Below are 26,688 nucleotides of genomic sequence, written 5' to 3'. Positions count from 1 at the left end.
CTCATTAATCTATTTATTTATTTTATGTGTGAAAAATATATAAAAATGAAAAATAAATAAATCTTATTATTAAAATTTAAACGAATAAAATAAATACTACTTAAAAATGATAAAGCAATACATTAATAAATAAACGGAAAGATAAATAAAATAATAAAGTAATTAAAATCAAAACAAATCTGTCACGAATCTGTCACTCCCCTCCACTTGATGTCGCTAAACCACAATATTCTGGTCCCGATCGCTTTATGACCGTATTTCCGGTTGAAAATCAGTCCTCTTCCCGTTGTAAACACATCGCTTGGGTGGTGGTGTGTCTGACAGTTATAAATAATTAAAAACAACTTATTTTTCATTTTCAAACACCATTTTTTGCACGCAGTTCACCGCTAAGAATGAAGAAGTTTTTCGACGACATCAAGAAGGATATAAAATTCAAGTCAGCAGGGCCAGGAAAGAAACTTACAGATGACACCAGGTACAAGATCAGATCTGTCATAACAACTACACTTTGACTTTAAACCGAAACCTAATGACACATAATGAGTCTCTATAATCAGACCACGCTACCTCCAATAGCGTATTTCATTATGAGATTTCATTATCAGCTTATTAGTGGCTTTTTAGCAGTTGAAACTGTTCAAAGTGCAAGTTAACTCTTATTTAATACCTGAAATCTAACGTACAGAAAGTGCATGTAAACCTGTCTGACTGCATTTCTTACATGTTCATATGTGGAGATGATGTATGGAAACATGTGTAGTATGTGCTGAAAGCATCAGAGTGTTTTACTGTTTGAAACCCTTGCAATAGGATCCGACCTGTGAGCTTCACCTTATCGCTATAATTACTGGTAGTCTTACAGGCTTAGTAAAGGTCTTGTGGTAGTCACGTGGGAGTGAGTTTAACCTCTGCTGCATTAGTCATGTTATTGTTTCAACAATGGTTTTAACACAGAAATGAGTGTGTCATCTGGTTTCTCTTGCAGCTCTAAACCTCAAGCGCCACAGGCTCCTCAAGGAGCGTCCAGAAAAGCGCCCACCGATGGTGCGCAGAGAGCAGGGGCCGCTGCCCTCGCCAGGATCGAGCAACAGCACCGGCCGAAGGTGCAAACGTCCCAAGATGCCATAAGGATCCAGGGTAGATTCGATTTTTTTTAGCACTCAGAAATCTGAAAATATTAGCAAATACAGCAAGTTATTTTGTGGTTGTGTTTTAGTGAAGCGAGAGCTTGAAGCTGAGGCAGCTGCCACCGCAGCCAGTCTGAAGAACACTGATGTGGAGGCAAGTTTGGAATTTTTCTTTAGTTTTGATTTGCATTTAGCCGGCCGATATGATATCGGAGGGGGTCCTCCAAATAAATTGCCATTTCAGGGGCTAAATATCAAGTTATTGGGGTCGCTTCAACCTGTGGACATTAAAAACAACCCACGGCAACTGTGTTAAAGTAAATGTTTTTCTAGGCTACTTTTACGACTGCAGTTTTCATTTCATGACCGTACATCATTTTAAAAATATCAGTCCAAATTATTATATTTTGTAAAACTATTTATTGTAAATTCATCTTAATATGATTTAAATGAACCTTTTAAAAATTAATTGAATATTTTAATAAAAAAAATATGATTATGCAAAAAATAAACGTAATACATATATTAATTTATTAAAATATTTATTTAAAATAAGTATTTAAATATTTATTAATATATATATATATATATAATAGTGTTAAAAATAATATATACATATAAGTTTATTAATATATCTATATAAAGTATTTTTAAAATACTTGTAAATGTATACTGATTTACAAATATGAAAGGTATTTAAATTTTTTTTTTGATATAATACAGACCAATAATACAATAATATATTACATGTAAATACTATACATATATGAATTTATTAAAATATTTATATAAAGTATTTATTAAAATATTCAAAAAGTATATGTATAGTTATGTAAAATTTTGACATATTTCAATAAAAAAATTAGATGACAATATTTACTTTCATTACATATTATATTTTCATGTAATTTTTGGTTAAAATATTTTAAATTAACATTTTAAATTAACTGAAATTTTAAATAGAATTTTAAATATAAATAGATAAATCTTACAAAAATTAAGGAAATAATTAACCCCTAAAAAAAAAAAAAAAAATATATATAATATAATATAAATTATTTTTTGTAGAATTCAAGCAAATAATACAATATATACCTTTTTAAAACACTATAAATATAAATATATTTATATATTTGTACATATTTCATATATACACACATAAAAAATATAAAATGTATTTAAAAATTATATATATATATATATATATACACATACACACACACACACACTCATTCATTTATTCAAAAAAATATATATATTACACGTAAAATTGTAAAACATTGTAATAAAAATTTGATTTAAAAATTCACCTTAAGATTATTTTTGATTAAAATGTGTACAAAGTATATATTAAATTTATCTATTTTTTTTTTTATTAAAAAAATATATATAATGAAAGTGAACAGGGACTGGAGCTAAGATATTGAGTCTTTTTTTAATTATTATTTATACTAAAATCAAATTACATTGTTTTTTATCTGTATGATTACTTCTCATCTGTGGAATACAGAAGTCGTTATTTTCCTGATGTAATATATTTAAATATTCTAATTACAATTCTGAATAAATTTTAATACCAAATGCTAACAGTGAATGGGACTGTAGCTGTAAATCCAACAAAAAATGACTGATGACTCCACAGTCAAACGTATTTTAAATACTTTATGTGAGGAAAAGACAAATTCTTACAAAAATTAATATTTAGTGAAAATCTACATTCTGTCATTTTGACAGCTCCACTCCCCGTTGTCTTCAACATAGGCATAAGTGCCTTTTTGAAGGCCAGTACATCCTTCAAAATGCTTCCTTTTGTTTCATGAAGAACAAAAAAGTCATACAGTTTGGAATGAACTGTAAACAAATGATGCCAAAACGTTCATTTTTGAGTGAGCTGTCCCTTTAAGATTTCAAATCCAGTTAAAGCTCATTTCAAGGGCAGCATTACTCTTACTGACCGTATTCATTTGTACCTTCAAGGGCGCCTGTGTTCCACAGAAGGATGCGTCTTGCTTCTCAGTGTCGGGCGTTTACTTCATCTGTCCTCTTACTGGAAAAACCTTAACGAAGACTGAAAGAGAGATCCACATAAAGGAAGCCATTCTGATGGTGAGCTTATTACAAATCAACATCTCAAAGACTTTCCATGTGGATGTTACTGAAGGCTCTTCTTTCTCCACAGAGGTTCTCAGAGGATGCAATGGAGGCCTCCATTATGATGATTCACACCTTTAACAAAGACAAAGAGAAAGTAAAAGCTGCCATTGACATCATTAGCAAGTAAGGACGATTTAATTCAAACTTATATCTCAGTGTGTTTATAAAAAAGTTGAACTGAAACTCAGTGTGTGGACAGGTACATCGAAAACATCTGTAAGAATCCGACTGAGGAAAAGTACAGGAAGATCAAACTCAGCAACAAAGTGTTTCAGGTATGAGCATTTCACACTCAGAAAATGAGTTCAAAAAGCAAATTCACTCATAATTTGTTGTTTTATGCGTAAAGGAGAAGGTCAGGGGGATCGAAGGATCTCGGGAGTATCTTCAGGCGTTGGGATTTGAAAGTAAAACACTGCCGGTGGACGGCGAAGGTAATGTAGTATTATTAGGGCTCTATGAAATCCGTTTTAATTTTTCTCAACTCCTTTTTAATGGTTAAATAAAATTTTATTAATCAAAGAGCATGTCTGATTAATTAAAATCATGAAACTTTTACAATTTCACATCAGTTTAATAAAGACATGTTTAGGGCCCTATGAAATGTTTTATTTTTTCTCACCATATGTTTTATTGATATCGAATTCAGTTTTTTAGCATGTCTAATTATTTGAATGCATGCTTAATTTTATTCTTAAAATAGCCTTATGAAAGTTTTATTTACCCTTAGAAATTCTGTGTTGTGTTTAAAATGTTCTGGTTATCAAATGAAGGCATAAAACATTAATTTAATTTATCTTTTTAATTGTTGAAAATTAAGGTTTTTTTTTTTTTTTGCAAACAAAGGGGAATTTGCTGTTAAAATTAAAACATGGAAGAAATGTTGTGGGATTATTTTATTTATTTTATTATTATTATTATTTTTTTTTTTTCTTTGGTGTTTTTGCATTTTTCTTGAAAGGACAGTGGAGATATGACAGGAAGTGAGGGGGACAGAGAGAGGGAGACAGGGTCGGGAAAGGTCCACGAGGTGGGACTTGAATTCGGGACACCCTAAATTTAATTTAAAATTACATTAATCTATTTTATTCTGTTGTTAGGTAGAGTTTAACCAAATATTTCCCAAAATATTTAACACAAATTTATAGTATCTTTTGAAATGAAAATATATATTTAATATTTTGTATTGCTGAAAAAAAAAGTAAATAAAATAAAGTTTCTTTATAAATTAAAAAATATTTTATATTTTGTATCATAATGTATTGTAACATTGTACTAAACAAAAAAGTGTAAAAAGCAAATAAATTATATGAAATATATAAAATTGAATTTAAAATTCAATCTATTTTATTCTGTTTTCAAATATTTTTCCAAAATATTTAACACAACTGTATAAATGAAAAATATAGATTTAATAATTTGTATTGTATTGTATTATAGTAGTAAACAGCCAAAAAAATAATAATAATGAAATATAATATATATATATATATATATATATTTTTTTTTTTTTTGGCAAATAAAGGGGAATTTACTATTAAAATTAAAACATGGAAGACATGTTATGGGATTATTTTTATTATTATTATTATTTTTTTGTTGGTGTTTTTGCATTTATCTGTTTTGCTCTGTTGTTAGGTAGAGTTCAACCGAATATTTAACACAAATTTATAATATCTTTTGAAATTAAAAAAATATATTTAATATTTTGCATTGTTGTGTAGTAGTAAAAACGTATTAAAAGTAAATAAAATAAAGTTTCTTTTTAAATTAAAACATATGTTTAATATTTTGTATCATAATGTATTGTAACATTGTACTAAACAAAAAAGTGTAAAAAGCAAATAAAATATATGAAATATATAAAATTGAATTTAAAATTCAATCTATTTTATTCTGTTTTCAGTTACATTTTTTTTTCAAAATATTTAACACAACTGTATAAGTGAAAAATATAGATTTAATATTTTGTATTGTATTATAGTAGTAAACAGCCAAAAAATAAAAATAATAATAATAATGAAATATAATTTTAAAAAAATTTGGCAAATAAAGGAGAATTTTACTATTAAAATTAAAACATGGAAGAAATGTTGTGTGATTGTTTTTATTTATTTATTTATTTTGGTGTTTTTGCATTTTTTTTTTGAAAGGACAGTGGAGATATTACAGGAAGTGAGGGGGACAGAGAGAGGGGGACAGGGTCGGGAAAGGTCCACGAGGTGGGACTCGAACTCGGGACACCCAAAGCGCAACTGCGCTATATGTCGGCACACTGCCCACAAGGCTATCGGTGCAGACATGTGTGATTATGCCCTAAAAAATAACGTTTGTTTCATTTTAGTAGTAGTAGTAGTAATCGTATTACAATGGCACAGTGTCTTCAAGTTAAACCGGGCTTTTATTTTGACGGGTTGCAGTGTCTACCTTTACATTTCTGTGTGTAAATGATATAACGCTAGTTTTCCTGAAATGGAAAGGTCAAATGCTTATGAAGTGACTCTCAGCAGATATTGTTCATGTATTTATGTCATCATTTAGTGAGACGACAGACGCTGAAATCACCGCGAGCGTCACGTGCGCTTCAGTGTGTGTAGTAAACAAAACCGCTCATCTGCTCCATTAAAACAGAGACACACAGAACATGCAGATTCACATTTAAATGGGATTTTTGCGGCGTCCACTAGTCCACATTGCGGGTTGATTTAAGTGTAATGACCTACTTTTGATTAATTCATTCAAACTCTGATAAATTCCGTGACATTCCGCCCTATTCAGTAAGAAAATCCTAGGGCCCTACATTATTTTAAAATGTAAATTGTGGCATATCTTTGATACCAAATCCTCACATCGCTAAATAACGTCTCTCAGATAAGACCGAGGAGTTCCTGGTTCTGCCGGCGCAGGAATCAGAGTATCTGGAGCAGATGAAGGTTCATCTGGAGCAGCTGCAGAAGGGCGAGCCGGTCAGGGCGAAGCTGGACCGTCAGCCGCAGGTCTTCAGAGCTTCACAGCACGCCACACACTTTGAGCTTCCTCCTGACTTCTACAATCTCACCGCTGAGGAACTGAAGAGAGAACAGCAGCTGAAGTAAAGAATCAGTAGTGGTAGCGTTTGTGCTGTGTAAGTTGATTTAGTCTTACCGTTATGATCTGTGGTTATGATTTGCTTCATCGCAGGAGTGAAATTGTGGAGAGGAACGCGATGCTCCGAACGAAAGCAATGCGTGAGAAAGATGAGCAGAGGGAGAGAAGAAAGTACAACTACGCGCTTCTGAGAGTGCGGTTACCGGATGGAAATATACTCCAGGGTTGGTAGTTTTGATTTATGGTTAATAATAATATATACATAAACTTATAAAATTAGTTTGTGCCGAGGTTTATATATACCTGTAGCAAGGAAGAAAAATCCACCATGAGAATTTATTCATTCCATCTGTCCGAACAGTAGTAAACAGAAAAGTGAAAAATAAGCAATAAAATGTAAAATATATATATATATATATATATATATATATATATATATATAATACATCAAATTGAATTTAAAATTACATTCATCTGTTTTGTTCTGTTGTTAGGTAGAGTTTAACCAAATATTTCCCAAAATATTTAATACAAATTTATAATATCTTTTGAAATGAAAATATATATTTAATATTTTGTATTGTTGCGTAGTAGTAAACGGCAAAAAAGTGTAAAAAGTAAATAAAATAGTTTCTTTATAAATAAAAAGATATATGTTTAATATTTTGTATCATAATGTATTGTAACATAGTACTAAACAAAAAAATATGAAATATATAACATTGAATTTAAAATTTAATCTGTTTTATTCTGTTTTCAGTCAAATATTTTTCCAAAATATTTAACACAACTGTATAAATGAAAAATATAGATTTAATATTTTGTATCGTATTAGTAGTAAACAGTCAAAAAATAAAAATAATGAAATATAATAAAATGAATCTATTTTAATCTGTTCTTAGAGTTTAACCAAATATTTTCTCAAAATATTTAACACAACTTTATATCTTTATAAATGAAAAATATAGATTTAATATTTTGTATTGTAATATAATAATAAACAGCAATAATAATATAATAAAATAAAATTAATCTATTTTATTTTGTTGTCAGAGATTATTTTCGTAATTTTGAAAGTAACCCCATGATGTTGACCTGAAGCTCAAATAGCATTTTTGCTTAAATGTGTGAGTTGCACAATGTTTTTAAACCTTTCCAAAGACTTTGCCCCATAGATGTCTATTGTCACTAAATACTGTAAACATGCTTTTGTTTGTTTTGGCAAACTTCTTCAGCCTAACTTCAATTTGCAATGCTCTGCAGGTACTTTTCTGGCGTGGGAGAGGGTGGCAGCGCTGTACCAGTTTGTGCGTGATTCCCTGGAGAACGGCTGGCAACCCTTTGAGCTGATGGCACCCGGAGGACAAAAACTGAAGGATGATGAGGAACTGGCTCTGAACGAATGCAACCTGGTAGATCAAGTTCAAACAACAGTCTACAATATTTAATTCAATATAAAATGATCAATATTTCAATCACACATTCATTTTCACCTTTCAGGCCCCAGCAGCTCTGCTGACCTTCTCATGGGACGCCGCAGTGCAGGCCGACATCGCTGCAGCCGGAGGAAAGACTGCTGTTTTGCTTAAAGCTGCACTTTTAGAGAACATCAAGACCCTGAGCTGAACATTTAGTGTCGCTGCTGTCCCCGTCTGCGCTCTTAGTGAGTTTTTCTCCCATCGTCCAACACCACAACCCCACACGGTTTCCACAGGATGGACCTGATGCATTGAGTGTGTCCACAGCATGTGCTAAGTGGACTTATATGGTGCTAAACGCAGGAGTTTTCCTGTCAGTGATGTGTTATGAGGAATGTTTGCACCTTATGGGCCAATTTCCAAACAATCTGTCCTATTATAATGCATTGTTGCTTGAGGTAACATTACCAGTCATTATATGATGGGGGAAAACGCTCAGCTCTGTAAGAGTAAATGTTGTAATTTAAAGCACTTTTTAGTTACCGCTGAAAGAGAGAAATGTTGACTTACCATAAAATCTTATTGTGACGACAGAAGCACTGAGCAAACATGAGCTCGATCAAGTTCTGATTGTCTTTTGTGTTGTATTAATGTTTTGTTTCCTGCTTAACACAAATGAAACTTCGCATGAATGTAATAACGCAGCTTCAATTAGACGTAAAGCTCTGGTCACCAACAACAATCTACCTCCTAATGCAGATAAATGTCCATTAGTTCAAGTTGTCTCCATGACTTGTGTAATAAAGCCCAAAGTATGCTTTTCCCCCCAAAATTCAGTCTTTTGCACTAATTAGTTTGTCCACAAGTTGGCAACTATGAAACCCCAAACAGGTTATTGCAACTTTTTTATATAAACTCACAATTCAGACTTTATTCTTCAAATTCTCAAAATTGCAATAAAGTCAATCAACTTTCTCACAAATGCAAGTTTGTCTCACAATTCTGACTTTTTTCTCAGAACTGTGAGATATAGACTTGCAATTCTATTGCAATTCAAATGCGAGATGAACTCGCAATTCTGACTTTTTTTGCGAATGGGAATTTATATATCGCAATTCTGATATTTTTCTCAGAATTGAGAGATATAAACTTGCAGTTCTATGGCAATTCAATTGCAATATATAAACTCAATTTTGAGAAAAACTTTTTATACCAGTTTGTATCTCAGAATTCTGACTTTTTTTCTCAATTCAGTTGCAAGATATGTAAACTCACAATTCTGACTTTTTTTTCTTAGAGTTACACAATATAAACACAATTGCAAGAAAAAGTCAGAATTTTGGGATACAAATGTGTAATTCTGACTTTTTTCGCAAATGGGTGGTTGTATCTCACAATTCAGATGTTTTTTTCCCGCAATTTGTCTTTTTCCACACAATTGACTTTTTTCTCAGAATTGAATAGAATATAAACTCAATTCTATTGCAATTCAGTTGCGAGATAAAAACTCGCAATTCTGACTTTCTTGTAAACGGGAGTTTGTATCTCGCAATTCTGATATTTTTCTTAGAATTGGGAGATTAACAATTCTATTGCAATTCAATTGCAAGATAACTCGCAATCGCGAGAAAAACGCAATTCACTTTTTTTCCTTGCAAATGCAAGTTTGTATCTTGCAATTCAGCCTTTTTTTCCCCCCTCGCAATTTTTTTTTCCACGCAATTCGGACTTTTTTCTCAATTGTGAGAAACTCACAATTCTATTGCAATTCAACTGCAAGATATAAACTCAATTGCGAGAAAAAGTCAGAACTGCAAAATGCGAGATTTTGTCTTCTTTTTCTGTGCAATTCTGACTTTATTCTCAGAATTGTGAGAAACTTGCAATTCTGATGTTTTTCTTAGAATTACACGATATAAACACAATTGCAAGAAAAAAAACCTTTCAAAAAAATTCACTTTCTCTCAAATGTTTTGTTTGTATCTTGCAATTCGGACATTTTTTTCCTCACACTTGCGAGTTTATATCTCACAATTCTGACTTTTTCTCACAATTGTGTTATATAAACTTCACATTTTTTTGTTATAAAGTCCTATTTTGAGTCCTATATTGATCTTAATTTAACCAAGGCCTAGTCCTGGCTTAAGCTAAGCCCTGTCTGACTTTCTAACTGCAATTGCAAGTTTATCATAATTCTGGGAAAAAAAGTCAGAATTGTGAGATTATGGCAATTACCTTTTTTTTACATTTTTTATTCAGTGGAAAAAAGGAGCTTCCATAGGCAACACTGGCCTGGCTGTGATGTGTAAGATTTCCGATCATTAGCCACTAAATGTAAACTAGAAGAAAAATAGAATGAGAGTGAAGAGCAGTAAACTGTAAAAATGTTTGCACTAACAAACAACTGCATTGATGGTTATGATAATGAATTAAAATATGCTAAGTATCAGTTTTAAATATTTAGCAGCGTAACAAGTCTTTTGTACAAGTAAAATAATTGGAAGTGACTGACACCAGAAGCCTTGCATATTTACAAATAGTTAGGCTGGCTAAACGCTTGATGATCTAGTGTGCATGTATCGGGCATCTGATTTCCTGCACGCTAACAAACAATAAATATAGTTTGAAATCAGACCCCCACCTTATTTTTAAACAGAAGCGAGCGATTTCCTGTAAGTTTGCAAAACTTCTGCTTTATTAGCTGCTACAGGTAAATAACTGAAATATAACTGTAAAAAAAAAAAATAAATAAAAAAAATTGCAGTACTAACCAATGTTTATAATTCTGAAAATAAATATAACCAATAATATTATAACACCAGCTTGTAATGTCATTGAGCAGAGTTTTTGTGAAGTGGCTTATACCGGAAACCTTGCACAATCAAGTTAAAAACGCACCCGATTTAATGTTAAAAATCAAGGTGAATACTTCGGGAATTAGACTGATTCAGTTGCAGAATTGTCACAAGCTTATTCCTTTATTAAACCATGCTATATTAAAAATTAACAGTGCTTGTATTTTACACACTACTTTGTCAAGTTCACAATGTTGTGTTTTGTTGGGTTTGATGTGACGTATGAAATAAAATGCATTGATGAGATGAGTGAATGTGAAAGAACCCAAATTGCACATGTGGAAGAAAAACGTTCGTTAACAGCATATTAAAAGTTGTTCATTTTTAAATAATGCTTTATTTAAACAAGCTTTGTAGGAAACCCATTACAACTGCAAACTACGGTGCAGTTTATTTGAGGCAATTAAGAAAACACTCCGCCAATGCTGCTGGTTTCCCCCTACCCCTTGTTGGACGGCCACCTACTATTTGAGCTTCTACACCATTTCTCCAAAAAAACAAAAATAGTATTTACACCGCATAAGGCAGCCTGGGCAACAAATGGCATATGCTGTTTTTATACAAAGCTTTTTGGAAAAGAAAACAAGGGAAAGACTTCTGGTGGGCTATAGAAGTTAAGATGGGGGTAGAAAAAAGAAAGAAAGAAACAGAAGTGGGATATAAAAGTGCAATATATTTCAATTGTCATTATTTTTGAAAGACATACACCAGTTCAAGTATTCTGAATGAACAAAAAACATAGGATTTAAAACAAGGAGCCGAGCACTGAGCCCGGCAGACAGCATCAACCTCCTGATTGGTGTTCAGAGCCTTTACACACTTTCAAAAAGTGGGACCTCACCTATGAAGAAGAGCGGTACACCATCTAACAGACCTCCACTTATAGAAGAGGAAACAAACGATTCATTTTGGGGACCTTTAATACTGTGTGATCCTTCGAGGTGTAGACAGGTTTTGAGCATCTGGTGTCAGATCTCAGGCGGTGGCTGGGGTGAGGCAGGGTAGGGCAAGAGCAGCAGTTTCGGATGCATTCGTGTCCATGGGCTCTGTGGTTCTCTCGGTTTGCGGCAAGGACGTGTTAGCATCCTGTTCAGATGATCCTATGAGGAAAAACATTTATCAAGCTTGTTCTATCAGATTTGTTAGTTGTCAAGCTTTATTAGCAGCATATACCAACCAGACTGTTCCCCGATGATGATGCAATCATCGTCTTCATCATCTTCCGTGTCCGCTTGGAAGCCGTCGGTCTCCATAGCCTCGGTCTAAATAGCATCAAAGCAAAGTTAGGAAAAGATAAATGGATCGTAAGGAAAAACACAAGTCTGTACACACCGCACCTGTTCGGATTCGCCACATTTCTTCATGTACTTTGTGATGGAGTGGCTGCTAGCACTTTTCCTTTTGTTGGAGGGTGTGGTGGAATTGGACGTGGTGGGCGAGGTGCCCTGTGAGCCGGCGTGCTCGTCGCGGGTGACGTGAGCGCCGGAGGTGAGGTAGGTCCACTGGCAGGGAACGGGCAAGGCCTCCTGAGAATGGCGGGCCAGAACTTCCGGATGCACGTACCAGCAGCTTCGTCGGTAAGCGGAGCGTTTTTCATACACGGCGTGCTCCTTTATGATACGCCTGATGTGGATCCTTTTGCCAGACAAAAAGACAAAATGCTTAGAAATGCAGGGCTCAACGCTAAATTTGGTTAAAATTTTTTACTTGCCCTGCCACAAAAAAAAAAAAACAAAAAAAAACAAACAATCATCCTATATATCATTGTCATTGTGTATTGTAATAAATTAATTTAAGATACCAATTGTAAATACCAGTTAAATTACATTTCTCAATTCCAAATATGATACCAAAGCAAAAACTTACGGAAACCTGTTCGGCACTGAATAAAATATTTAAAAAATAGGTTTCGGTGATTTTTTTAATCTCAAAATTGTACCTTTTTTTTCCTCAGAATTGTGTGATAAACTCGCAATTGCGAATTTAAGTCAGAATTGAGATTAAAAACTTGCGACTTTTTTCTCGCAATTCAGAGTTTATATCATGCGATTCTGTCTTTTCTTACACAATTTTTTTAACTTTTTTTGGCTCAGAATTGAGAAATAAACTCTCAATTGCGTGCTATAAAGTCAGAATTGTGAGATAAACAATTCTGAGAAAAAAAGTCAATTGTGAGACAAACTCTTAAAAAAGAAATTGCGACTTTCTCAGAATTGAGTTGGTCTTTGAATTCTGACTCTATAACTTTGACATTAGCTTGACAGTTTGTATGCAACTGAGAAAATTGAGAAAAAGTCAGATATGACAGTATATCTCGCAATTCTGACTTTATAACTCGCAGGTGAGTTTATATCACGCAACTGTGACTATTTCTAGCAATTGTGAGTTTATATCTTGCAATTCTGAGAAAAAAAAAAGTCAGAATGGCGAGTTTGTGTCACGCAATTCTGAGATGTAAACTCGCATTTACTAAAAAAGTCAGAATTGTGAGATAAAAAGTTGCAATTACCTTTATTTTTATTTATTTATTTTTTTACTTTTTTTATTCAGTGGCGGGAACAGGCTTCCATAAAAACTTGCCTAACAAATATAAAGTTCAAACATTAAAGACAAATGAACAGTCGTTAAATATGAACAAATTACAAACAGCAGTACAAAGATACGGATTAAACAGTGCTTTAAGTTATGTTTGTAGGTGTTCAGCTACAGAAATGTATAATCAAATATAAAATAACATTGCTTATCCTTCACTACATAAAAATAAATATAGATTAAAGTTATTCAGTCTAGAGAAGTGAGTGATTTTATTTTTTATTTTTCCTCTAATGTTAAGAACACCAACTGCAGCTGGTAAATTAAGAGACGATGCATGGATCAAATATAATACATATCAGATTTCTTTCTCAATTGTTTAAGTTCACTTAAAGATATAACTATTTGCGAGGATACTTGCCAAACAGGTATCTTGACCCACTTTTTTTAATTTATCCATTTAAGCACAAGTGACGCGGAAAAGGAAGCGTATTGGCCAGGTGTATTTGTCCGTTGAAGCAAGACGTGAAAGAACTCAGTTTATTGTTCATGCACTGTGTGACTACTGAATATACTTGACTTTTGTGCTTGAATGCTTTTAAATCGCTTGAAAGTTTAAAATTGGCAAGGTTTAAAAATAAATGCAAACTAAAAACTTTTGTGAGGAGGCAGCAGTGGCCTAATCGGGCCAGTGACAAATCCGTCAACTGTCCAGAGTGTCCTTCATGCTGGCCCGGCCTTTGGGCAGTGCTGAAATGTGTTTTGTGTAGCTTCATAATATTCTGACACACTGCCAAAAGCACTCACCCTGAGTGCAACTGGAAGTCAATGACATGTTTCCAGGCATTAGGAAAATGAGTCATTCAATTTACACAGAAATATGCACCAAAATAGCTACATATTTCCAAAGGTGGTTACTAACAAGTGGCTAAAAGAGGCTACAGATGTTATCAAGGACATTAAATGTCAACACACAAAACAGGAAAACTCATTTACTCAGTAGTGTCCATTTTTACAGCCTCATCGTTTATAATCGTGCTCTTGTGAGCTACTCCAACTCAAGCATTACAACTTTAAAGACTGAAAGTTGTCAGAAGCTTGTCATGTGACTGGTGTAGGGCATTTATAGCCTAACACTAGCTTTTGTTTTCATTTCTATGTACACTTCAAAATTGAAAGTTGTGTTCATTTGTTAAAAAAAAAAAAAAAAAAAAAAAAAAAAAAAAAAAGGTGAGAATGATAAACTTGTGTTGGTCACCGCAGTTATTTTCTGGTTTACCTAGGTGGGACGCTGTTATTAAAATTCAGAGGGCCTTGTGTGGGTGAGGATGCTTGCTGGCGACAAAACTCCAGGAACTCATTGATTATGATCTTACTGCTGTTCACATTCCCATGCAGCAAGGGCAGCAGCTGTGACAGCACTAAAGAGAAGTGAAAAATGCATTAACATCACAAAACACGTGAGAGCGTTTTATAGTGCAACTGCGTTTAAAGCATATAGTGAATGCAGTTTCAGCTTTGTTCATATTCATGGTGCGCCCGTTTTTTTAGGTGTGATTTTTCACTGGTGATTCACACGGCTTTGATGCACCGCTCATGGTGTGAGTAGGCTGAAAACTGCCTTTAAAGCAGGGGTGCCCAACCCTGTTCCTGGAGATCGACTTTCCTGCAGAGTTTAGTTCCAACCCTAATCAAACACACCCGTCTGTAATTATCAAGTGCTCCTTGAGATCCTAATTAGCTCGTTCAGGTGTGTTTGGTCAGGGTTGGAGCTGAACACTGCAGGAAAGTTGATCTCCAGCACAAGGGTTGAGCACCCCTGCTTTAAAGGATTACCATCCAAGATGTTCATGTCTTTCTTTCTTCAGTCGTAAAGAAATTGTTTCTTGAGGGAAACATTCCAGAATTTCTTTCTATATAGTGGACTTCATTGGTGCCACTAAGTTTGAACTTTCAAAAATGCAGTTTAAATGCAGCTTCAAATGGCTCTAAATGGCTCAATCCCAGCCAATAAAGGAGGGTCTTATCTAGTGAACCGACTGGTCATTTTCACGCAAACCTAGACAAGATGAGCATTTGAGGTTAAAAAGTATATAAAATGTAATTTTTTTCGGAAAATAACCAATCGTTTTGCTAGATAAGACACTTCTTCCTCAGCTGGGATCATTTAGAGCCCTTTGAAGCTGCATTTAAACTACATTTTGGAAGCTCAAACTTGGGGGCACCATTGAAGTCCACTATATAGAGATAATTCCTGATATTTTTTCCCCTCAACAAACATGATTTCTTACCAACTGAAGAAAGAAAGACACAAACATCTTGGATGACAAGGGGGTGAGTAAATTACCTGTACATTTTTGTTCTTGAAGGTTTGAGGAAAGGAAAAAAAAAAAAAAAAAAACATTCCAAGATTCTCCGTAGAGTGGATTTCAATGGGGATCAACAGGTTGAAGGTCCAAATTGCAGTTTCAACATAGCTCCAAAAGGCTCCCAGCCAAGGAATAAGGGTCTTATCTAGAAAAAACGATTTGTCATGTTCTTAAAAAAAAAAAAAAAAAGAAAAAAGAAAAATAACTGAAAATTTGTATACTTTTTCACCACAAATGCTAGTGTTGCACTAGTTCTGCACCCATGACTTAAATTTTGTGCTCACGTCAGAAAAGTCATGCATGGTTAGAATTTCATCTGTGTACTCAATTTCAAAAGGCAGAGTAGGACAGCTCATTTGCGATTCCAGCTTTAAAATCGTCTGACGTTGTTCTGGCTTTTTTAGTAAATGGTGTTTGACTTTCTTTGCATTTTCGCTACTTCCGTCTACGTTCCGCGTGACCTTTCCAACGTGATTACGTAATTCATGAAATCGAGCTAGTGCAAGACAAGCATTTCTGGTTAAAAGCATGCAAATTTTTATTTTTCTTAGAAAATGACCAATCGTTTCGCTATACAAGATCCTTATTCCTCAGCTAGGATTGTGTAGAGCCTTTGAAGCTGCATTGAAACTGCAATTTGGACCTTCAACCCACTGATCTCCATTAAAGTCCACTATATGGAGAAAAATCCTGGAATGTTTTTCGCAAAAACCTTAATTTCTTTGCGACTGAAGAAGCAAGACATAAACATCTTGGATGACATGAGGTGAGTAAATTATCCAGAAATTTTTATTCTGGAAGTGAACTAACCCTTTCATACGGTGCGTGTACTGCATCTATAATCTACCAATCATAAGAGTCAAGCAAACATTGTACTCACGTTTCTCGTTCCTCTGTTGGCGTGAGAGGTCCTGTTCAGGGGTACAGGGGTCATCTTTGGGTAAAGGCTCAAGCATGCAGATAGCATACTGTTGCAAGAGCTCCAGTGCAGGCTCATCCCCCTCCCACAGGCAGCCGCGCACCACAGCCTCCAACACCTTCACCTTCCCTTTAGACATCAGCTCGGTCTCCCATTCACGAGCCTTAATCCTCTGACGCACCTTCTGCTTCTCCGGATCTCCACCCTCCTACAAGAGCAGCCCGTTAGCATTGTGACATGACTGAATGAGGCGACTGAAGAAGGGGGATGTTTAAAATACCTCGTCTTCCTCAAGTGCTCCTTCCCCTTCTGACAGATAACCGTGGGGCACAAAGAACCCATCATCGTCGTCGTCGTCATCTCCTCCTTCATCGTCATCATCCTGGAAGGAAATGCCAAGTTTAAGTCACCATCGTACTCAAATATGCAGGCAACAGTGGCTAATTTGTCACTTCAGAAATAATGTCACATCGCTCACCCCTTCACTGTGTGACAGAGACTCTCCCGGCTCCTCCTCCTCCCACTCTTCATCACTGTCCACTTCATAATCCAGCAACTCCTAATAAAAGAATAAAAATCATGCTTTGGTAAATAAAAGTCATAAATATAAATTTTAAAGTAGCTTCACAGAAAACTACAACGTTCATTTTCATAATCCTAATGCCCTTGTGCCTTATAAGGCAAAGTTTAATGTATTTGACACATTTTTAATTTCTATGTTATGTTTTATGCTAAAAATGAGCGATTTCTACATGGTGGAAACGTGTAAAATTATCTTCATTGGTCATCTCACTTGCCAAGTCTGTGGTTTTCCCACGGAGTTGGGCCACATGAACACTGTTGCCGCAGGCTGAAGTAACCCCAAAACCGTGATATTTATCCCCTGGAATGTGAATTTTACCAGGGGAACTCTGCCAAAAAATGTGTATTTTACCCTGCAAAACGTGGTTTTTAATGGGGGACCACCCTCGAAACATGATTGGGTGGGTTTTGTTGTGAAAACCTGGCAACCCTAATCTCACTGGCCAATTAATGAATCTCAAATACAGAGCTACTGCAGAATCAGAGGAGCTGTGGCATGACTGGGTTTATTTCTGAATTGCTTGAAAACAGAGGAAGCAGTTAGCTAAGTGGTCTCTCAGGCCCTCAACAATGACCAATGAACTTCTTTGTGAGCTGAAAAACTGCCAAGCCATTGTCCTGCTCGGATCTTATCCAAACTAACACTAACTTTATCCAAAGTAAACATGATTGCCACAGATTGTATCCATGGATATCTTACAAATAATCAAAATTTCTTTTATATTTTTAAGAAATTACCACAGGAAAAACAAGTGTATTTAGACAGTAATCACAATGACAACAGTAAAGGTGGCTCCGATGCTGGATTTCATTTACACATTCTTGCGTTTTTACCTTGTCCAGTCTCAGCGGGCAGCGTGGGGAGATGTGAGTGCTCTTTTTGCACCAGGTCCCCCAGTAAGCCGGACGATAGTTGTCATGGAACTGGAGGAGTTTCATGCGCCCGTAACGGTGGCGGTCTGGGACGCCATCTGCCTTCTGGCTGTCAGTTATGACCACACAATCACTAATAAAAGAGAACAAAGCAAGCAAACAAAGAATAAGCCTTACTGTATTACTCTTATATAAACATAGCAGCTGGCCTTCTGCATATTTTATGTGATCCTGGACCACAAAACCAATCATAATGGTCAGGTTCTTTTTTTAATTTTTAAATTGAGAATTTTACACCATCTGAAAGCTGAATAAATGTTAGGATAGGACAATATTTGGCTGAGATACGATATGAAAATCTGGAATCTGAGAAAAAGCCTTTAAAAGTTGTCCAAATTAAGTTCTTAGCAATGCATATAACTAATCAAAAATTAAGTTTATTTACAGTAGGTAATTTGCAAAATATCTTCATGGAACATGATCTTTACTTAATATTCTAATGATTTTTGGCATAAAAGAAAAATCAATAATTTTGACCCATACAATGTATTTTTGGCTACTGCTACAAATATACTGCACTACTTAAGACTCGCTTTGTGGCCCAGGGTCACATACAAGTTCATAAGCATCTCAGCAACAGGTTCAATGTGGCTTTACCTTACTGCAGTGCGACTGGGCCTGGTTGGACCTGAACTGCGAGGTTTGTGCCCTGTCCAGTCCTTCAGTCCATTTAGAGTGCTGTCAGGTTGAGCAAGATAACGGTCCAGTTCCTCTAGAACAGCGTCTTCACACTGTACTCGAGTCAGTGGAGCCAGAGACATGTTTGCTTTAATCTCAAAGGGAGCAAACTTCCCACAGGCAGCCGCCAGAGTCTGAAACACAGAACAATAGTCACAAAACATATTTGGAGAAGAAAGCACATCATAAAGCGTGACGGCTATCAAACTGGAAAAAAATTCTAGCATTTAGATCTTTATTTTATCTGTTTATCCAACAAGGCCTCATTCTCAAATTGTGTCACCTGTAGATGTTTTACACAACGAGTTTGCAGACTCTACAGTGCGACCAAAACTACTGCGTGCGACTATGAAGAATATTCAAGAGCACCAGTGCGACTGACCCGATCAGCATATTCATATGAAGGGAGCTTCAAAGGTTTCTACGTGTTTTTGCAATGTTGAGTAACGTATCACAGACATATCTTATGAATCCATTCATAAAGTGTAAAGACAGTGTAAATAAGCGACTGAGTGTGCAGTGTAGAGAGCTTTGTTGATTATAATGGAACTTTGTGAGATCACAATGAACAAAAGATGAGTGATAGATTTTAATGATTTTTAAGGGAGTCTGTAAATGAGAAATTGAGTTAATACAACAGTTAAACAAACAAGTTATTATTAAGTGACTTACATTGTCTGACTATAACACACTGTTGCATGATTTTCCATTTTGTCATCAAAAATAGTTTGAAACAAGTCACAGCTGAGCTACGCATCTCTATTCATACACAGCGGTGTTTAGTTTATAAATGAACGTGTTTTTAAACGAATCTAGTAAGTCAGTGATTCAATTTCACATTCATAAAGCTTTATTCCTGAATGAATCAGCCATTCAAATGAATCGAATTAATGATTCAGTAATTAAATCTACAGGCAGATTTAGTTTTAATTTTTAAATTATTTTTTCAGTTATTTAAATCATTTAATATTTCTGTATTCAAAATTTCATATTTAAAACATTAATCTCAGCATGATTTCACGCATGCCACCTCTGAGCCTTATCAAACATATTAAAAAAAAAAAATACACCTATAAGCCACTTTTGTGTTCTTCTATACTCTTCTAAACATCTGTAGTACAAATTCATTTTGTTAATACTGATTTCATTTGATCGGTAATTTATTCTTATTCTACTTGTCCTTATTCTGTTTTAATTAGACATTTTAAAAAGCTTAGAAAATATGTATACATTTTTTAATTTGACATAAAAGATATCATACTTTTAATAAAGTTAGAAAAATGCCATTAGAAAGGTAAAAACAAAACTCCCCTAATATCTGACTCCACTTTAAGGAGTCAAATATCACCTTGTAATAGGAAGGCTGAAGGCTTTGATCAGATTGTTTGATTATTGATTAGGTGTTTCTAAAATTTTGACTGTGCTCCTAAATGTTTTAAGTTAGGAGCACAAGTACTCCTAAAAAGAAAAGTAAGCATAGAGCCCTGGTTTGGCACAACAGGTCCTCAATCTACACGGAATCACATGAATCTTACCTTTGGTGCCAACTGGGTCTTGGGCTTCTGTAGAAACCGTGTAATCTCAGCCTTCTCAGCTTTGATTCGCTAAACAGATGCACAAATGCAATGAGAACCTGAACAGTTTGCAAAACGGTAACATCCAAATTTGAAGCTCTGAGGAATGAAAGCTGATAAAACCACTCACTTCTTTCTGTTCCTTCAACCGTTTTTCCTCCTCTTTCTTCCTCTTCTCTTCCAGTTTGGCTCTAAATAGGATTTACACTAGATTTTAATACTCCTACTCTTCATGAAATTAACTATTATAATACTACACTGAGACACTCACTCAATTTTCATTTGCCGCTGCTCTTCTTTAGCTCTTATTTTTTCTGCCTTTTCCTTCTCCTCCCTCTCCTTTTTCTCCCGCCGCTCCTTTTCGTCTTTCTCCTTCTTTTCTTTCTTCTCCCTCTCCTTCTCTTCCTTTAGCTTGCGGGCCTCCTCTTTCTTCCTCTCCTTTGCAGCTTTGGCCTCCTCTTTCTGGCGCTCCTTCTCTTCCTTTTGTCGCCGCTTCTCCTCCTGCTCTTGGACATTCTGAGGGACAGTAAGACAAAGAGCTATTCAAACAGAGTGCTGATTTCCACAGTGACAAAGGAAACAATCAATCTTGAATCCTAAAGTGCAAACATTCACGTGATAAAACCTACTTGGGACTTTTAGAGCAGAAACATGGGATTTTACCTTAAGGGATCGTCTCTTCATTTTACTAGCTGTGTCAATCCGTGACGTCTACAGAAAGAAAAGCAAATGATCAACAGGTTGAACTTTTAAGCAAAAATTAGATAAAACAATTGATTCATGTTTACTCACGGAGGCAGGAGTGGTGGGAGCACTCTTGCTGGGCTCTGGTGAGCTCTCAACCACTGAGAGTGAGCTGGTGGACCCAGTCGACAGCACAGATTCATTCCCATGACTAACTTCAGTCTCCTGCTGCTCCTCTTCCTCAGTGTCAGAATCCTGAGTGATGTCCAGCATTGGAAGGGCGTCTTCGTCCTTCTCTGTCTCCTCCTTTGTCAGTGGCGTGGTTGGTTCTGCAGATTCTGTTGCGTTCTTTGTCGTTTCTTCACTAAGAGGGCAAGTGGCAGCGACTGGAGGTGCAGGCTGCTGTTTGACAGCTTCATTTGAGTCCTCAGTGAGGTCGATTGTGGCTTCAGGGCCAGAGCGGACCGGGGAACGCTTCCGCCTGCTCATGAAGCAATCAAGTGGTCCGCGGCCATTTACCAGAGCCGGGCCATGGTGCAGCGGGGTGGAGGAGCTGTCCATATCATTTTCTCCATCCGACGTACTGGGTTCAGAACACTTGGGGGCAACCGGACCTTTGGTTTTTTTGGGCTCACTGCATTCCTTAGGTTCTGGGTTGAGCCGCTTGAAAGGCAGACGTGCTGTAGGGAGGCAACGCTGATAGTTTAGTAGACTGTAGGTGAACTGATTTGAACATTGAAGGGATAGTTCAACCAAAAAAAAAAAAAAAAAAAAAAAAATTCTGTCATTAAAGGAGAAGTCCACTTCCAAAACAAAGATTCGCATATAATCTACTCACCCCCTTGACATCCAATATGTTCATGTCTTTCTTTCTTCAGTTGTAAAAAAAAATTGTTTTTTGAGGAAAACATTTCTGCATTTTCATTAAAATAAATAAATAAATAAAAATTTAAATACTTTTTAATCTCAAACGCTCGTCTTGTCTTACACATCCTGAACTCTGTGTATTCTGGTTCAAGACAGTTAGGGTATGTCGAAAAACTGCAATAGTATTTTCTCCCTCAACTTCAAAAATCATTTCAAAATAATCCTACATCCCAGTCTTTGCAAAGTGAACATGCAGATCAAACGCCCTTAACAAAAAAGGTAAAACAGCGATAGGACGATTTTTAAGTTGAGAGAGAACATAAGATGCAAATTTTTCAACGTACCCTAACTGTCATAAACCGGAACAAAAACAGTCTAGGCAGAGTAAGACAAGACGAGCGTTTGGCATTAAGAAGTAAAGGAATTGTATTATTTTTATGAGAACAACCGATCATTTCACTAGATAAGACCCTTTTTTCTCGGATGGGATCGTTTACAACCGCATTTGGAATTGTTTTAAGCCGCATTTAAAATGCATTTTGGAAGTTAAAAATCGGGGCACCATATCAGTCCATTATATGGAGAAAAATGCTGAAATGTTTTCCTCAAAAAACATCATTTCTTTACGACTGAAGAAAGAAAGACATAAACATCTTGGACACATAAGAGAATGCTGACACATAAGAGGAAAACTGTTGAATAAAGTCGTTATTTTTGTTTTCTTTGCACACAAAAAGTATTCTCATAGCTTCATAACACTGCGGTTGAGCCACTGACGTCACATGGACTACTTTAACAATGTCCTTACTACCTTTCTGGACCTTGAAGTTGTCAGTTGAGTCTATACAGTGTCAGAAAACTCTCGGATTTCATCAAAAATATCTTAATTTGTGTTCTGAAGATGAACAAATGATGCGCGTTCACAAGAGAGTGGCGTTCCAGCGGATGATGTAGGCGTACCATAAGCTCTGGTGAGAATAGCCTAGTTTACAGCAAAGGAAAACCAGTCTCCTCTTGGCTTATATTGAAATCCTCCGACAATCTTCTTTACAAATCCTCATTTTGTACGTATAATTTATGACTGGCATTTAGTTTTGCTCTCTCCTCTGTGCTTCTGCATTCGTCACTTCTCACCGGGGCTTACGCTACGCCTGGGTCCTACAACACTCTCTTGTGAATGCAAGTACAAACTAGAGATTACGGTTCATAAAGTTTTAAATATAAATATTTTTTCTTACAAAACCCATCAATTTGTTTCAGAAGGTCTTTATTAAACTCCCAGAGCCGTGTGGAGTACTTTTTATGAGGGATGGATGCACTTTATTGGTCTTCAAAATCTCAACAGCCATTTGCTGTCATTATAAAGCTTAGAAGAGCCAGGACATTTTTTAATATAACTCTGACTGTATTCGTCTGAAAGAAGAAAGTCATATACAACTAGGATGACTTGAGGGTAAGCAAAACATGGTATAATTTTCATTTTTGGTTGAACTATCCCTTTAAATACCTGAATAAAGTACCTATTTAACTATAGGTACAAATGTAGGAGACTTTATGCACTCAGCTGAAGGAGAGGAGCTATTAGACTTGATAGATTGCAAAATATCTAGACTGGAGTGCACATCATTTAAGATGCAACTTCAGTCTGCAGCTAAAAAAAAAAAAAAAATCCTGTGCAGTCTGTCAACTCCGACTGCCAAAATCTGCAGCCTGTCTCTTACTTTCGTCAACTCCACCAGACTGGGGCAAAAGTCATGTGATGTATTCCATCATTTAGCAATCAGAAATAAAAGATTAGATTGACGAACTTATAATTAGAGAAATATTTGTGTTTCTGAATAAACATACATAACTAAAGCAATTTGTTAAATGCCACTCATTAGATTATGTTTTAAGACTTTATATTTTTCATAATATATCCTTATGTTTTATTATGGATAAACTGGAAACATGCACTCTTCCTTTTTAAAATCACCATCATCCAACAGTACAGTGATATCATAAAGAGAAAAGACGACAACACAGCCTAAAACACTTAAAACCCCAAATTTCGAAGTCATTCAGTGTTTAAGAGCTTTCAAAAGCTAATAAAAATGAATGGGAAAACTCTTGCATAAAACACATTTGGAAATAATTTCATGTTTTTATTCTTATACTCAGCACTTATGGTCATTGATGGCTCATTAAAAAGTTTGCATTTTAAAAATTCAATTTTTGATTAGTAATATACATTGCTAAGAGCTTCATTTGACGCTTTTCTTGCTATTTTGATTTTTTTGCACCCTCAGATTCCAGATTTTCAAATTGTTTTATCTAACCTAAATACAGCCCTACCCTAACAAACTGTACATCAATAAAAAAAAGTTTATTTATAATATTTATTTAAACACTTATGACTGGTTTTGTGGTCCAGGGTCACACATAATTTGAGATGTACTAAACTGAGCACCTCCGCAGACAATTTCCCAATCCAATCACTAACCAAATCCATTTTCCCGTCCTAACAAACTTTTTTTATTATTAAATAAGCTTTTAAGAACCCAAAAAAGAAATGCAATAAACAGGGTCCTCAAAGTATGACTAAACATTTGACATAACCATATTTGTGACCCTGGACCACAAAACCAGTCGCTGGGGTATATTTGTAGCAATAGCCAAAAATGCACTGTATGGGTCAAAATTATAGATTTTTCTTTTATGCCAAAAATCATTAGGAAATTAAATAAAGATCATGTTCCATAAAGAGATTTTGTAAATTTCGTACTATAAATATATACGAAAACTTAATTTTTGATTAGTAATATGCATTTCAAAGAACTTAATTTAAAAACTTTAAAGGCGATTTTCTCAATATTTAGATTTTTTTGCACCCTCAGATTCCATATACTGAAATAGTCATATCTCGGCCAAATATTGTTCTATCCTAACAAACCATACATGGATGGAAAGCTTATTTATTCAGCTTTCAGATGACGTACGAAGCTTAACTTTGAAAAATTGACACTTATGACTGGTTTTGTGGTCCTGGGTCACATTTTTTTCTGAGTAGTGATGGTTTCACATTATTGACTAGAAATACCAACACTTAAGTTGTTTACCTTGAACAAGCTTCTTGCTGGTATTAGCTTTGCCCACACAATCCATGCCTGAAATACACAAAGAGTATGTTAAGATGAAATCTTTCATCCTTTAAAAAAAATGAAATGGCATTGATCTGACATGAACTTTGACATGTTGCTAAGCTCAAAACTTAAAGCAAAACAACACTCGTTGTCAAACAACGTCTCATCACAACAAAGGTAAGTTAACTCTGCATGCTAACTAATAGTTGACAGTCGCATTGAACCCAAAGATTTGATTTTCGAGGATAAAAAAGTTTAACCTTTTTGAGTGTCAAAAAGTCGCCACATAAAACGAAATGCGCTTACAATCTCCCAAAGACACAATGGAGACCAAACACACGTATAATGTTTAGTTTAGATCTCCCGCCTTTCAGTGAATGATGGTTTGTTAGGCCTGTGGCGACTGTGAGTTTGGCTACTGAACCTGTGACTAGTACTTAGCCATTCAGTTCATCCATTATCACAAGACTGAAGAACGAAGACGTAGACCGAGCTCGAAACAACATAAACAAGGCCTATTTCGCACAAATACAGAAAAAAATAAACATTACACGTCATGAAAGTCACATTTAGTGTGAGGAGAAAGCAAAACGGTCAACAACAAATCTGAGCTCACCTGCTAACATGCTAATTGGTTTCCAAAAACACTCGACAACCCTAAATGCTACTTTGAAATGACCTTAAAGATACATTTTTATCGTCTCCCCAAAAACTAAACCGAACTAAAACTGTTTCAAAACTAATGTTCGGTTAAAAGCGGAGTTTTCCGCTCTTTTCCGTTATTAGCCACCTGTTTGAGCTCTCCGCTTTTATTTACCATGTTATTCCCTTTATATTGACTTCAATCGTGCGTTAAAAGAGTTTTATTTCACTTAAACATCAGACCTCTTCGTGGTGTGGAGGCCAAAGGCTCTTCGGCCGCGAGCATCACGACCACCATCGGCGCTCCCGCGCTGTCCTCACACTGGAAACGTTAAACGGAAACGGGGAGCGCTTTTTTCGACTCCGTACACAGCTCCTCAAGGCCAGTCATCGACTCCACGTCTTTCCCAGGTATAACATTAACGCGTCAACTGCGAATTTGTTGGGTTTCCGTTACTTTTAGAGTTGTAGGTTACGGTTTTTCGTGTGTAATCCTGGTCCAGTTGTTCCCGTCTCATCCCCGGTCAGACTCCCTGCGCGCTCCCCGCTCAGAATTGGCGGGAGCCAGTTGCGGGAGTGGATCGCAGGCTGTGATTGGTCAGCGGCGCACTGCGTCACATGAACGAAGAGTCACGCTATTGGCTGGCACGCTTGGCTCTGCCTCGCAACACGTGTCACGAAGCCTGTGATTGGCCAGTGAGTGTGATTCTCGATTAGGGTTGGTTGAATAAAAATAATAAGTCACAAAGTTATTCCGCGTAACTGCTTTGACTTGGTAATTTGATGTAGAGGGCTTTTATTAAGCGAAAAGCACTTTTGTGTTTTTTCCTAAATAAAACTGTTGAGGTGTTAAAATGATTTTGTGTTTTTGAAGACTGGTTTGAGAAGCTTCATACATTTAAAGACTTAAGGTATATTTTGACAACAGACGTTCAAACGGAATCAGTTCCGCAAAGTAACCATTGAGATACGCTTAATTCCAAAGTTTGAAAATATTCACAAGCGTCTTGCAAAAAATATCAGAAAGGTGTCATGTTTATACATTGCCACAAGGCAGGAAAAATGGTAAATTATCTAGTCACAAGCACCGAGACCACACCTTTGATCATCATGGAATGGGGTTTGTAGTTTGTAACAAGTAC

General features: G+C 35.6%; 2 protein-coding genes across 2 annotated transcripts; one reads left to right on the top strand and one right to left on the bottom strand.

Annotated features, from left to right (window-relative positions):
• Positions 1-280: 280 nt before the first annotated feature.
• Positions 281-10,893, top strand: ubxn6 (UBX domain protein 6). The gene is made up of 11 exons (XM_051095334.1): positions 281-478; positions 989-1,140; positions 1,220-1,284; positions 3,108-3,236; positions 3,310-3,407; positions 3,484-3,559; positions 3,634-3,718; positions 6,156-6,375; positions 6,465-6,595; positions 7,635-7,783; positions 7,872-10,893. Exons 1-11 carry the CDS (start codon positions 396-398, stop codon positions 7,995-7,997), a joined length of 1,314 nt encoding a protein of 437 aa, XP_050951291.1. The 5' UTR covers positions 281-395; the 3' UTR covers positions 7,998-10,893.
• Positions 10,894-11,302: 409 nt separating this feature from the next.
• Positions 11,303-26,121, bottom strand: chaf1a (chromatin assembly factor 1, subunit A (p150)). The gene is made up of 16 exons (XM_051095319.1): positions 25,790-26,121; positions 24,881-24,928; positions 21,024-21,595; positions 20,895-20,942; positions 20,503-20,747; positions 20,362-20,422; positions 20,193-20,261; positions 18,577-18,791; positions 17,881-18,052; positions 16,943-17,023; positions 16,745-16,846; positions 16,426-16,672; positions 14,456-14,597; positions 11,982-12,279; positions 11,822-11,906; positions 11,303-11,744 (listed from the first exon to the last, which is right to left on the bottom strand). Exons 1-16 carry the CDS (start codon positions 25,842-25,844, stop codon positions 11,620-11,622), a joined length of 2,565 nt encoding a protein of 854 aa, XP_050951276.1. The 5' UTR covers positions 25,845-26,121; the 3' UTR covers positions 11,303-11,619.
• Between the last annotated feature and the right edge of the window lie 567 nt (positions 26,122-26,688).

The sequence above is a fragment of the Labeo rohita genome, chromosome 22 (assembly GCF_022985175.1).
Source record: "Labeo rohita strain BAU-BD-2019 chromosome 22, IGBB_LRoh.1.0, whole genome shotgun sequence".
NCBI lineage: Eukaryota > Metazoa > Chordata > Actinopteri > Cypriniformes > Cyprinidae > Labeo > Labeo rohita.
Note: the sequence above shows the minus strand (reverse complement) of the source record. Positions and strands in the feature narration are given on the sequence as shown.